Source organism: Eschrichtius robustus, chromosome 7 (genome assembly GCF_028021215.1).
Source record: "Eschrichtius robustus isolate mEscRob2 chromosome 7, mEscRob2.pri, whole genome shotgun sequence".
Taxonomy (NCBI): Eukaryota; Metazoa; Chordata; class Mammalia; order Artiodactyla; family Eschrichtiidae; genus Eschrichtius; species Eschrichtius robustus.
In genome coordinates, this window is record NC_090830.1 from 133,225,773 (window position 1) to 133,239,085 (window position 13,313).

The 13,313-nt window shown below is 44.2% G+C and overlaps 2 protein-coding genes across 5 annotated transcripts in view; one reads left to right on the plus strand and one right to left on the minus strand.

The window, feature by feature from the left end:
* The window catches only part of DHX32 (DEAH-box helicase 32 (putative)), a 54,727-nt gene extending 54,099 nt beyond the window's left edge, over positions 1-628 (minus strand). For both annotated transcript variants that reach the window (XM_068548748.1, XM_068548747.1), the window contains exon 1: positions 318-628. The gene's annotated coding sequence lies outside the window, so the exon portion shown is untranslated. The remainder of the gene's footprint in view (positions 1-317) is intronic.
* A 192-nt stretch (positions 629-820) lies between these two features.
* Positions 821-13,313, plus strand: part of FANK1 (fibronectin type III and ankyrin repeat domains 1) — a 131,967-nt gene continuing 119,474 nt past the window's right edge. For 2 of the 3 annotated variants that reach the window (XM_068548750.1, XM_068548751.1), the window contains exon 1: positions 821-870. In XM_068548750.1, coding sequence (XP_068404851.1) covers positions 858-870 — 13 coding nt within the window. In that variant the 5' untranslated portion in view covers positions 821-857. Of the gene's footprint in view, positions 871-10,582; positions 10,680-13,313 lie in introns of those variants that run through there. The other variant, XM_068548752.1, reaches the window with a different exon arrangement.

The window sequence follows — 13,313 nt, forward strand, 5'->3', positions numbered from 1 at the left end:
TCATGTGCTCCATGCTTCCCGCAAATGTGACACGAGTGACCCAACTCTTCCCTCCCAAGGCGGGGCCGGGGCCCAAGCCCCCAAACCCCACCCCCGCGGCCGGGGCCCCCTGCTTGGAGGGCTGGTGTGCACAGGTTCGCTCCCCGCGCCGAGACGCGGCTCCGGGAAGAGCGGGGGGAGGCCGCTTCCTCCGGAGCGTTTTGCAAGTCGGGGCGGGGTCGTCCCGGGCCAACGGGCGGGCAGGGGGCCCCAAGCGGCCGCAACAGGTGCGCCCGGGCCGCCCACCCGCCCCTCCCGCCGCCGGGCCCGACCTTTACCTGCAGCGGCGGCTCCCGAGTCCGGGGAGGGAGGCTCAGGCCCGGCCGCCCTTCCCCGCGGGGCAGGCCGAGCTCGCCGGATGCACGGACCGACGGACCGACGGACGCCTAGGGTCGCCGACGGAGGGCCAGCAGGCCCCCAGCCGAAGGCCCGGGCACCGGCCCCGCCGGGGGCGCGAAGGCCGCCAGGGAGGGCGCGACCGCCCGATCAGGCCTCAGGGGCAGAGAGTCTTCAGCCGGCGACCCCGCCGCCACCCTCGCTCAGTGCTCCGGCGACGCGCGGGTCCTCGCGGCCGCCTGCGTTGCCTCGCGGTTTTTGGTCCCTCCCTCTCGCCGTCCTTCTTGCCCCTCCTCCCCCGCCCTCCGGGTTGTCAGGGCAACCGGAGAGACGCCGGCCCTGGAGGAGAGGCTTTAGGAGAGGCGGTGGCGGCGGCGGCGGCGGCGGCGGCGGCGGCGGCGGCGGCGGCGGCGGCGGCGGCGGCGGCGGCGGCGGCGGCGGCTCGGGGGGCTCGGCCCGTGGGGCCCCAGGAGCAGCTGACCATGGAGCCCCAGAGTAAGGGGGCCGGGACCAGGGCCGGGGCGGGCGGCCGGGCCTGCCCCGAACGGGTGTGGGCGCCCTGCGCGCGGCTCCGCAGGCTTTTAATGCTTTTGACATGGAAATACGGTCTCTTCCTTGAGCTTTCTTCTCTTGGAGAGACAAGAAGGGGGCTAAGTCCTGCTAAGTGTGTCCGCCGGGAGCCGGAGGGCCGGGTGAACTCGGTAGTGTGGGCAGGAGGATGCAGCGCCGCCAGTGTGTTCCTGCCTGAAATGACCCCCAAGCAAATCCATTTCTTGTTACTATTACTGTCATTGTTGTTGTTATTTTGTTTGGTAGTTTGATTCATTAACTGTAAATAGCCATTCTGCTTCTAAAATGCCAACAATTAAACATGCAACAAGGCTAGGTCTTGTATTTATTGGAAGAGATCCCGTCCTCTTCCCAGTGGTCGGAGATTTGAAGGAGAAAAAAATTTTTGAGCTTTGTCCAAGACTGTTAAATTCGTTGCTAGAGGTTCTACGAGGTAGGCTTGGACACAAACACAAAATTACGATTTCTTTTTCTGTTTCCCACATTGTTTGACAAAAGGTGGGCAGTCTGGAGTTATCAGATCTAACACAAGCTTTAACTTACTGTGTTGATTGTTGTTGTTATTATTATTATTAACTACGACTACTACTACTCAAACCTCTCTAGAAGGGCAGTGCTCCGTCCTTCTTTCCCAAGCTAATGTTTTATTGCTCCTTTTGTTCTTAAAATAAGAACAGTGTTTTATATGGATGGACACCAGAAAGCCCTTGACATACATACATACATACATTTATTTATTTATTTATTTATTTATGGCTGTGTTGGGTCTTCGTTTCTGTGCGAGGGCTTTCTCTAGTTGCGGCAAGCGGGGGCCACTCTTCATCGCGGTGCGCGGGCCTCTCACTATCGCGGCCTCTCTGGTTGCGGAGCACAGGCTCCGGACACGCAGGCTCAGTAGTTGTGGCTCACGGGCCGAGTTGTTCCGCGGCATGTGGGATCTTCCCAGACCAGGGCTCGAACCCGTGTCCCCTGCATTGGCAGGCAGATTCTCAACCACTGCGCCACCAGGGAAGCCCCCTTGAACTTTTATAGAAGGATGCAGTTTGACTCTCAAAACCAAGTCATCTTTTCTTGCACAATTTCAGAAATGGAAGTACTCAGACCAAATCCAAATTCTCTGGGGTATATGCTGACATTATTAAAGTTTCCAAGAAGGTTTTTAAAAACTTTTGCCTTTCTTTTAACTCACTTGCTGAGGAGAAAACTTACAAGTTGAGAGAGTTGTTTAAGTTGATTTTATACAGTATTCTGTCACTTGCACTTGTAACTCTCTGGATTCCACATTTTATCTAACCTATTGAAAGAAATTTACAACAATACTAAAATTTTTGTTTCATTTCAAACTGATGCCAAGGTGTGTATGTTTTCTCTTTAGAGAAGAAATAAATCGAAGTGAAATACATCTTTTAAAACAGTAACTTTATTTCTTCAGATTTATGTTACTGTTTAAATGTGTAAACTATAACTTTCAAGTCCATCAGTGCTCAGACTGTTTATCCACTCACTTGTTCATGGTATTCGTTATGCTCCAAACACTGTCCTAGGGGTGGAGGATTGAACAATGAATAGGACCATGTTGGCTTTGGTTATCCCTGGAAAACTGAGCAGACACTTGCCCAAGAATTTCTGAAACCTCTCTGGGGTCTGAGATTGGGGAAAAAGAGATGGGCAGAAAGCTTCCGGTAGGAAGCAATAGTAGGCCTGCAGAATGACCCAGCAAAGAATGAGGGAAAGGGATTCCAGACAGAGGGAATCCCTTGGGTATAGGCCCTGAGATCTGAGAGAGCAGTGTGGGTTTGAGGCTCAGAGTTCAAAGATCAGTAAAGCTGTAACTGAGAGAAGCCAGAGGGGTGGAGGGGAGGAGAAAGAAAAGAGACAAGCCTGGAAAAGTGAATAGGAACCAGATCCCAGAAGCTCTGTAAAACTGTGAGAAATTTATTACTGCTATGAATTACACATTTATATCTCATCTCATTGGATTTTAAGGTGGAAAATATTTGTTAAGGAATCTATGCCTGGGACACAACTATAAATTTATTCTTTCTCACATACTCTCAAATGCTGTTATCAATTTAATTTTAGATAATTCAAACAATAACCATTTACGATAGGGAATTCTTTCACAGCCTAATACACACCATTTCGGGTGTTAGTAAATATTTAAAAGGACAAGATTAAATGATCTTTAAGGTCCCATTTAACTTGAAGATTCATACCCAACCAGATTTCACCTGAGACTCAAGTTGCTATTTTATTCTCTCAAAGGTATTGGAGAATGCCATGGCTATGATATTAACAAATATTACAGTTATAGGGTCACCATATATTGTTGTGCCAATGTTATCTGACATATTTTAAGCCTCGTGTGTACGTGGTACCTTTTGTTATTGAGGGGTTTCAAATAGCATTTTACAAGGGTAGTTGAGTATAGCATCAGTGACTTGATTAAAAGGAAGGCTCCTTCTTAATTGTTTTTAAGGATTAAACATATATCTAAGGACAACACCAAGGAACTACTAGGAATAACCCCCAAGTCAGACTTATCCATTCTGTTTCCACACACTCAGTTTTCTATTACTTTTAGCAATGACCTTTATTAACTGAGTCATTAAAATCCAATAAACATAAACGCTTCAGATCCCACAGCTGGATCATACTCTGGCACTAGGCAGAGGGTGACAAGGGCTACCACTGTTTTACAGAATGATAATAAGTCAATGATCCAAGAAGTGACTCCTCGGGGAAAGGGCAAATAAGCTCACAACCTTGGGCTGTTCAGAATGGTTTTGGCTCTTGGCTTACACATTTACATCTTTTTTTTTTCCTCACATTTACATATTTAATTATTTTCTTCCTAAACTAACAACACTATTGGAAAGCTAACCCATGTATGAAATAACATGGCAAATGTACATCAAATTTTTTTCTTTTTTAAGAAAATATTTAAGTTCAACAGTACTATCTCTTCCCTAAGTTTTTAGTGAGTGACAATGCCAAGGGGTAGCTTTGGGGGTCTTTAACCCTCCCCCCCATGATCTTCCCTAGTCCACCAAATCACCCTAAACAAACACATAATCTGAATTTTAAAATGTATATATATATCAACTGCAGCATCAAGATAACTCCCCAGCTCCCACTTACAACCATATTGCCACCTGTCCCCTAAACTCTCCCTATATAGAATAATCTGGGCCTAGTTTAGGCCAGGCAGCAGTTTCTTGATACACACCTACCTTTTAAAAGAAATGCTAAATGGGATTCTAAGTTATTCCAATGACTAACAGACTGAGGCATATCCTTAAAGGAGTGAAGACTTCTTTCTCCAAACCAGTTTTCCCACTGGTCTTCCCCATATGTGAGTAGGATTTCACCACCTTCCCAGTTACTCCAGCTGGAAATCTGAGAGTCATCCTTAACTACTCTCTTTTACTCGCCACCCCTCCTACTCACCCCACCCACCAGAATGCATGTTTATTTTATTTTTTATATATCTTTATTGGAGTGTAATTGCTTTACAATGTTGTGTTAGTTTCTGCTGTACAAAAAAGTGAATCAGCTATATGTATACATATATCCCCGTATCTCCTCCCTCTTGCGTCTCCCTCCCACCCTCCCTATCCCACCCCTCTAGGTGGTCACAAAGCACCGAGCTGATCCCCCTGCGCTATGCAGCTGCTTCCCACTAGCCATCCTTTTTACATTTGGTAGTGCATATATGTCAATGCTACTCTCTCACTTCATTCCAGCTTCCCCTTCCCCCCTTGTGTCCTCAAGTCCATTCACTATGTCTGCATCTTTATTCCTGCCCTGCCACTAGGTTCATCAGTACCGTTTTTTCAGATTCCATATATGTGCTAGGTCCATCCACCTTATTCCAAACAACTCATTTTATGGCTGAGTAATATTTCATTGTATATATGTGCCACATCCTCTTTATCCATTCCTCTGTTGATGAACACTTAGGTTGCTTCCATGTCCTGGCTACTGTAGATAGTGCTACAATGAACACTGTGGTACATGACTCTTTTTGAATTATGGTTTTCTCAGGGTATATGCCCAGTAGTGGGATTGCTGGGTCGTATGGTGGTTCTATTTTTAGCTTTTTAAGGAACCTCCATACTGTTCTCCATAGTGGCTGTATCAATTTACATTCCCACCAACAGTGCAAGAGGGTTCCCTTTTCTCCACACCCTCTCCAGCATTTATTGTTTGTAGATTTTTTGATGATGGCCATTCTGACCGGTGTGAGGTGATACCTCATTGTGGTTTTGATTTGCATTTCTCTAATGATTAGTGATGTTGAGCATCTTTTCATGTGTTTGTTGGCAGTCTGTATGTCTACTTCGGAGAAATGAAACAGGAAGAATAGAAAGGGGAAGACCTGTTTAGGTCTTCTGACCATTTTTGGATTGGGTTGTTTGTTTTTTTGATATTGAGCTGCATGAGCTGCTTGTATATTTTGGAGATTAATCCTTTGTCAGTTGCTTCGTTTGCAAATATTTTCTCCCATTCTGAGGGTTGTTTTTTCATCTTGTTTGTGGTTTTCTTTGCTGTGCAAAAGCTTTTAAGTTTCATTAGGTTCTACTTGTTTATTTTTTATTTTATTTCCATTACTCCAGGAGGTGGGTCAAAAAGGATATTGCTGTGATTTATGTCATGGAGTGTTCTGCCTATGTTTTCCTCTAAGAGTTTTATAGTGTCTGGCCTTACATTTAGGTCTTTTCTCCATTTTGAGTTTATTTTTGTGTATGGTGTTAGGAAGTGTTTATTTCACCTTCAGAATACACCCCAAATGTACGTCTTTCTCTCCCTCCCTGCTGTAATCACTGGTACTCCAAGCCATCATCTTGACTAAACCATGACAGGAGGCTCTGCTGATTTCTGCATGCCCTTTCCCCCAGCTGTGCTCACCTGAGAGCCAGAGTAAGCTTTTCAGAATACACAGGTCATATCAAAAAGCCCTCCAGAGTTCTTATCTAGCTGCTTCTTCAAACCACCGTGTACATGATCTTGGATACATTATGCCTCAGGCATATTGGTCTTTTAGTCCCTTAAACATCTCAAGCTCCTTTCAGGACTGCAGGTCTTTGCACAAGGTTCTCCCTCTGCCAGGGATACCCCTCCATCCTGCTCTGGCAGGTCTGATTCAATGTCCTCTGGTTTCAGCTTAAATGTCACTCTTGTTGAGTAAGCTCTGACTCCCTAAAGAGGGTTGGGCCCCTCTCTATGTCACTCCTATCTCTGCTATGATCGCAATCTGTAATTCTTTTGTTAATTTTCAAAATCTGTTTTCTCCGCCGGGGTGTAGGGTGGTGGAAGAGGGCCCTGTCTGCCATTCTGTCTCCAGTGCTTAACATGGAATGAGCCCCAGACAAGCATTTATTGAATGGATGGCACTGCTGTTAACACCTGGGCGCCTTATTTAATTTTATTTCCTTAAGAGCATTGCAGTGTGCTGAAAAAGAAAACCATTTTACTCTATAACAGAAAGGGCTGTGCTCCAGTGAAACTGAAGTACCTCTTGTGGAGTACACTTTGGGTAAAGTTCATTTAAATCAGGTGCTTATAAATGTTAGGTGAATTACAAGTATGGCATTCCTTTTTCTTCACTAGCTTAAAAGAGGTGTTTTAAGTATCTCATTCTATCCAGTAAAATTAAGGAAACAGGAAGGTAATCTTATTTGGGGTACTAAAGGACTGCCAGATCATAGACTCGACAAAATCTTTGCACTGCCATGGAGTACTTGTTCATTAATTATCTGAGAGACTGGTAGGAATTTAAGAGTAATAAATTACTGAAGCCCAGGAGTGTTTTTAAAAGTCTGTGTAGGGGCTTCCCCGGTGGTGCAGTGGTTAAGAATCCGCCTGCCAATTCAGGAGACACGGGTTCGAGCCCTGGTCCGGGAAGATCCCATATGCCGCGGAGCAACTAAGCCCGTGAACCACAACTACTGAGCCTGCGCTCTAGAGCCTGTGAGCCACAACTACTGAACCCATGTGCCGCAACTACTGAAACCCACACGCCCTAGAGCCTGTGCTCTGCAACAAGAGAAGCCACCACAGTGAGAAGCCCACGCACTGCAACGAAGAGTAGCCCCCGCTGCCCGCAGCTAGGGAAAGCCCACGTGCGGCAACGAAGACCCAATGCAGCCATAAATATAAATAAATAAATAAATAAATAAATAAATAAATAAATAATAAATCTATTAATAAAATGGTAAACTAATTTTTAAAAAAGTCTGTGTAACAATTTTTTGTCAAGTAGTCTTAGTCTCTAAAAAATATTAATTCTATCAATTAGGTTATAATTCAGAGGTTATTATTAAGAAATAAAGGCTTATATAAATCAAGTTTAAAACTTAAAAAAAATTCAAAGCAACACCTTTTAAATAGCTGTAGTTTAAAATCCCCATCAAAATACTAAAGTTCAGTGCAGTCCTGACCTTGGGATGCTCAGCCCGCAGGGCGGGGCAAACCGACTTTATGGGTGCAGCTGTGTCTCACCAAAAGCTCAGCATTATCCCCAGACCTAGTCTATACCTGATAACTTGGATTTCACCTCCTCTTGACAGGAAAAGGAAGCACTACTATAGCCTGCTTGGTCTGGGGAACCTGCCCAGACACACCCAGGAACCGAACTAACCCAACCAGTTTACTGCAGGGGCTTTGTGCCTAAGCATCGCCCAAGAATGGCCTGAATGACTCATTAAGTACAGAAGGTGGTGCAAAGTCATTAACAAGCAAACAACTCACACCAGTGTTCTGTGCCTTTCCCTGCTCACAGCGCTGGGGCAAGCCAGGGGCAAAACTGGAGACGCTTATCCTTCGGACCCTGCAGAACTCTGGGGACATTTCTCTCCTGAGCGGCAGAAAGAAACGAGGAGGCATTTCTTGCTTTCAGATTCCTTTAGCTGTGACCCGCCCCCTTCCAGGTTGTCAGGGACCCTTCCCTGGCCTCACCTTCTTGGGAGGGTCCTCTCATTCTCATACTTTCCTGCCTGCTTGTTTCTGCCTGGAACCTACTCACTGCGCATCCATGTATCCATCCTTTAAAACATCTCTATAACGTTACCATCTCTTAAAAATGTTGCCTGTTTACCCTCCTCCAACCCAAATCAGAGTTAATTTCTCCCTCGTAGGCACTGTGTCTGCATTTTATTACTACTTTTATTATTCTAACACGTTGTAATTGATATATATTTATATGTTCAACCCTCCCGTTAGAAGTTAACTTGAAATGGATTAAGGGCTTAAGTGTAAGACCAGAAACTATAAAGCTAGAAGAAAACATAGGGAAAGAGCTCCTTGACATAGATCTTGGCAATGGTTTCTTGGATATGACACTAAAAGCACAAGCAACAGAAGCAAAAATCAGCAAGTGATTAGTTTGGCCACATCAAAGTAATAAGCTTCTGTACAGAAAAAGAAACCATCAACAAAATGGAGAGGCAACCTAAGGCAAAGAAAATATTTGCAAACCATCCATCGGTGAGGGGCTGATATCCAAAATACATGAGGAACTCATACAACTTAATAACAGAAAAGCAAACAATCCATTTAAAAAATGGACAGGGGACCTGAATAGACATTTTTCCAAGGAAGATATACAAATGATCAACACATGAAATGATGTCGAGTGCATGAAAATGTGCTCCACATCACTGATCATCAGGGAAACGCGAATCGAAACCACAATGAGATACCACCTCACACCTGTCAGAACGGCTGTTCTCAAAAAGATAAGAGATAAGTGTTGGCAAGGTTGTGGAGAAAAGGGAACCCTGGTCCACTGTCGGTGGGAATGTAAATTAGTACAGCCACTATAGAAAACAGTGAACAGTGTGGAGCTTTCTCAAAAAATTAAAGATAGAACTACCATATGATCCAGTAATCCCACTTCTGGGTATATATCTAAAGGAAATGAAATCAGCATCTTGAAGAGGTATCTGCCCTCCCACGTTCATTGCAGCATAATTCACAAGAGCCAAGATATGGAAACAACTTAAGTGTCTGTCTGTGGATGAATGGTTAACGATGTGATATATATGCATGATAGAATATTATTCAGCCACGAGAAGGAAGGAAGTCCTGCCACTTGCAACAACATGGATGGAACTTGAGGGCATTATGCTAAGTAAAATATAAAATAAGTCAGATAAAGACAAATACTGTATGATCTCACTTATATGTGGAAGCAAAACAAGCTGAACTCATATAAACAGAGTAGAGTGCTTACCAAGGGCTGGCGGGGTGGAGGAAATGGGGAGATATCGGTCAAAGAATACAAACTTCAGGTTAGAAGTGGAATAAATGCTGGGGATCTGATGTGTATGGTGACTATAGTTAACAATACTGTATTGTATGTTCAAAAGTTGCTGAGAGAATAGATCTTAAATGTTCTCATCACATGCAGACAAAAGGTAATTATGTGAGGTGAGAGAGGTGTTGCTGGACCTACCATGGTAATTGTTTCACAGTTTATAAGTGTATCAAATCATCAGGTTGTAGATCTTAAACTTACACAATATTATGTGTCTATTATATCTCAATAAAGCTGGGGGGAAAAGCTGTGAGGTCATCATTTTCTTTCCTGGAGCTCTCTAGAGTACTGGAAAGAAACTAACTAGCCCTGTTATACCAATTACTTTTCCTAAAGAGTTCTAACACAGCAACTATTTGGTTATCCTGAGCCTTGCTTTATACAGGATTGGATTGTAGGTAGCTGGTTTATATATATATATATATTTTTTTTTTTTTAAATGAAGCGTGCATGGACGTTCCCAGTCTTCCCTCATTTGCTAGCATGGTTTCTTTCTTTTTTTTTTTTTTTAATTAATTAATTAATTAATTAATTAATTTATGGCTGTGCTGGGTCTTCGTTTCTGTGTGAGGGCCTTCTCCGGTTGCGGCAAGTGGGGGGCCACTCTTCATCGCGGTGCGCGGGCCTCTCACTCTCGCGGCCTCTCTTGTTGCGGAGCACAGGCTCCAGACGCGCAGGCCCGGTAGTTGTGGCTCACGGGCCCAGTCGCTCCGCGGCATGTGGGATCTTCCCAGACCAGGGCTCGAACCCGTGTCCCCTGCATCGGCAGGCAGACTCTCAACCACTGCGCCACCAGGGAAGCCCTGGTTTAGATTTTACGTAACTTGTTTTGCTACTGTAAGCAATGGACTGCCAGGGTCCCTTTAGCACTGGGGGTCATCAGTGTCTTTAAATCAAATCAGATTGAAGAAACAATTGTAGATAATCCAGTGCCAATTCAGAAGACAAATCCTAAAGGTTCTGTTCTCTGGATCTCACTTTTGTATTAATATTCGTATCAGTCAGGGTTTAATCAGAAAAGCAGAACTACTGTGAGTGATATAGGAGAAGGGGTCTAGAACAGAGATTAGACTTTGTATAATTGTGGGAGCTGGTGAAGAAGTCAGTGCAAACTGTCGTCTCTGTGACTCACGCTGGGCCTGATGGTGCCCCAAGCGGGCGGGACCAGCAGTTGGGGCGGAAAGCTGGATGTGAAGGTGGGAACAGATTGGAGCCTGCCAGGTCAAACTGGAACCTGCAAGGATAAACTGGAGCCCATGTCTGTCTCTCAGCACCGGCAACATCAGTGATATGCATGACCTGCGAGAGAGCTGGCCACCTTCCCTGAGGAGCCCTGCGTGTGTCTGGCACAGTGCTCTGAGAACTTGAAGGAGGAGATCTGTCCAAATTTCAGCCGCTGCTTCCCACCCACAAGGTGAGCAGCCGACGAACAACCACATGAGCCTGGTGCCCTGTACTGTCCTCTAGAGAGTAAAAAACAAAATGGGAAATGCTGTCTCGCCCCCACTGCTAAAGCTCACCTGTGTGACCCAGAACCGAACAGGGAAGGGAATTCTTCAGTGTAGCCAGATTGGCCCAGTACAAAACCACCAAACCCTTTAGCCCATTTATCAGGTTAGGGAAGTTCCCTTCTAGTCCTAATTTGCCAAGGCATTATTTATTTATATATTTTTAATCATGAAGAAGTGTTGGATTGCATCAAATGCATTATTTCCTTTTTGTCTCCATTAGTGTGATTTACCTTGATTGTGTTTCAAATGTCAAACTAACCTTGCATTAATGGGATAAACCCCATATGGTTATGGTGTTCTATGTGGTGAATAGAGTGCTGAATTTAATGCTCTATTTTTTAAAAGGATTTTTGAGCTGTGTTCATATGAGGGATTGGCCTGTAACTTTACTTTTTGTGATTTCTTAGTCTAGTTTCAGTATCAGGGTTATCTTAGTCTCAAAAAAATGAGCTTAATCTCAAAAATAGAGGCTGTATTCCCTCTATTTTTGTTCTCTTTCTGTCTTTATTCTCTTAAAAGGTTTTGTAATGCTGTAATGTTGGTGTCATTTCTCCATTACATTGAAGAATATACTAGTGAAACCATCTGTAACTGGGGTTTTTCTTTGTGGGGAAAGCTTTTAATTGTGAACGCTATTTACTTACTAGATGTAGGGGTACATATACTTCTATTTCTTAGTTTTGGTAAGTTGTGTCTTTCAAAGACTGAGCTCTTTTAATATAAATTATCTAATTTATTGCCATAAGTTTGCTTATAATAAATTCTTGTCTTTGTAATAGTATCTGTAGGATCCGTAGTGATAACCCTTTTAAAAAAAAATTTATTTATTTAATTAATTTATTTTTGGCTGTGTTGGGTCTTCGTTGCTGCGCGGCCTTTCTCTAGTTGTGGTGAGCAGGGGCTACTCTTCGTTGCGGTGCGCGGGCTTCTCATTGCCGTGGCTTCTCTTGTTGCAGAGCACAGGCTCTAGGCACGCAGGCTTCGGTAGCTGTGGCACACAGGCTCAGTAGTTGTGGCTCACGGGCTCTAGAGCTCAGGCTCAGTAGTTGTGGCACATGGGCTTAGTTGCTCTGCGGCATGTGGGATCTTCCGGGACCAGGGATCGAACCTGTGTCCCCTGCATTGGCAGGAGGATTCTCAACCACTGCACCACCAGGGAAGCCCCCATAGTGATAACCCTTTTAATTCCTTATGTTATTCATTTGTGCTTTATCTCTCTTTTTCTCGTTCATTCTTGATAGAGATTTATATTAGTTGTCTATCACTGCATAACAAATTATCCAAAACTTAATGTCTTCAAACAACAAACATTTATTATGTGTGGTAGCCAGACTTCTAAGGTGGTCCCCATGATCTCCATGTCCTGCTGTTACACCCTTTATAACCTCCTCCCTCTGAGTGTCGGTGGGCTCTATGACTTGCTTCTAACCAATAGAACATTGTGAAAGTGCTGGATTGTTACTTCTGTGTGTGTGTGTGTGTATGCATGTATCTATGTGTACGTATAGACATATATACATTTAGATATATAGATGGGGAGGAGGGAGAGAGAGAAAGAGATAATACACACATAAATTAGACTTCATCTTGCTAGCATGCACTGGAGACACTCTCCTTGCTAGTTTGATGAAGTGAGCAGCCACGTTGAACATGTCCAACTGCAGGTTGGCCTGTGGGACCTGAGGTTGGCATCCAGTCCACAGCCAGTGAAAAGCCTGGGTATTCAACCATACAGACACGGCGAAATGAATTCTCTCAGCAACTTGAATGAGCTTAAAGGTGGATTCTTCCCTGAATGCCTGCAGATAAGAATTTAGCCCAGCTGACACCCTGACTGCAGCCTTGTGAGACCCTGACAGAGAACCCACTTGAGCTGAACTCAAATTCTTGACTTGCAGAAAATGGGGGACAATAAACATGTGTTTTCTTAAAATGTTCACGTGTGGTAATTTGTTATGGAGCAATAAAAAACTAATGTGTTATCTCATGTGGTTTCCGTGGGTCAGGATTTCAGGAATACATTAGCTGGGGGTTCTGTCTTGGATTGTAGTCAGTATGTTGGCCAGGGATGCAGCCTTCTGAAGGCTTGACTGAGGCTGGAGGACCTGATTTCAAGATGGCGCACTCAACATGGATGGCAAGTTGGTGCTGGCTGATAGCAAGAGACCTAGTAACTGAACACGTTAACCGCTCTATAGAGTTGCTGGAGTGTCCTCACAACATGGTACCTAATTTCACCCAGAGTGAATGATCTAAGAGAGAGCAAGGTAGAAGCTGTAGTGTCTTTTATAGTCTAGCCTAGGATACCATACTCTGTCATTTGCATTATTGTCTTAATAACAGGTCAACCCTCTTCAATATGAGAGAGGACTACACAAGGGCACGAATAGCAGCAGGTGAGAATCATTGGGGGCCATCTTGGAGGCTGGATATCATAGAAATTATAAATTGTGTTATTCTTTTTAAAGGCTTTTATATTTTATGTTTATTTTCATATTTTTACATTTACACTTGTATTTTATATTTTCTCCGTTATG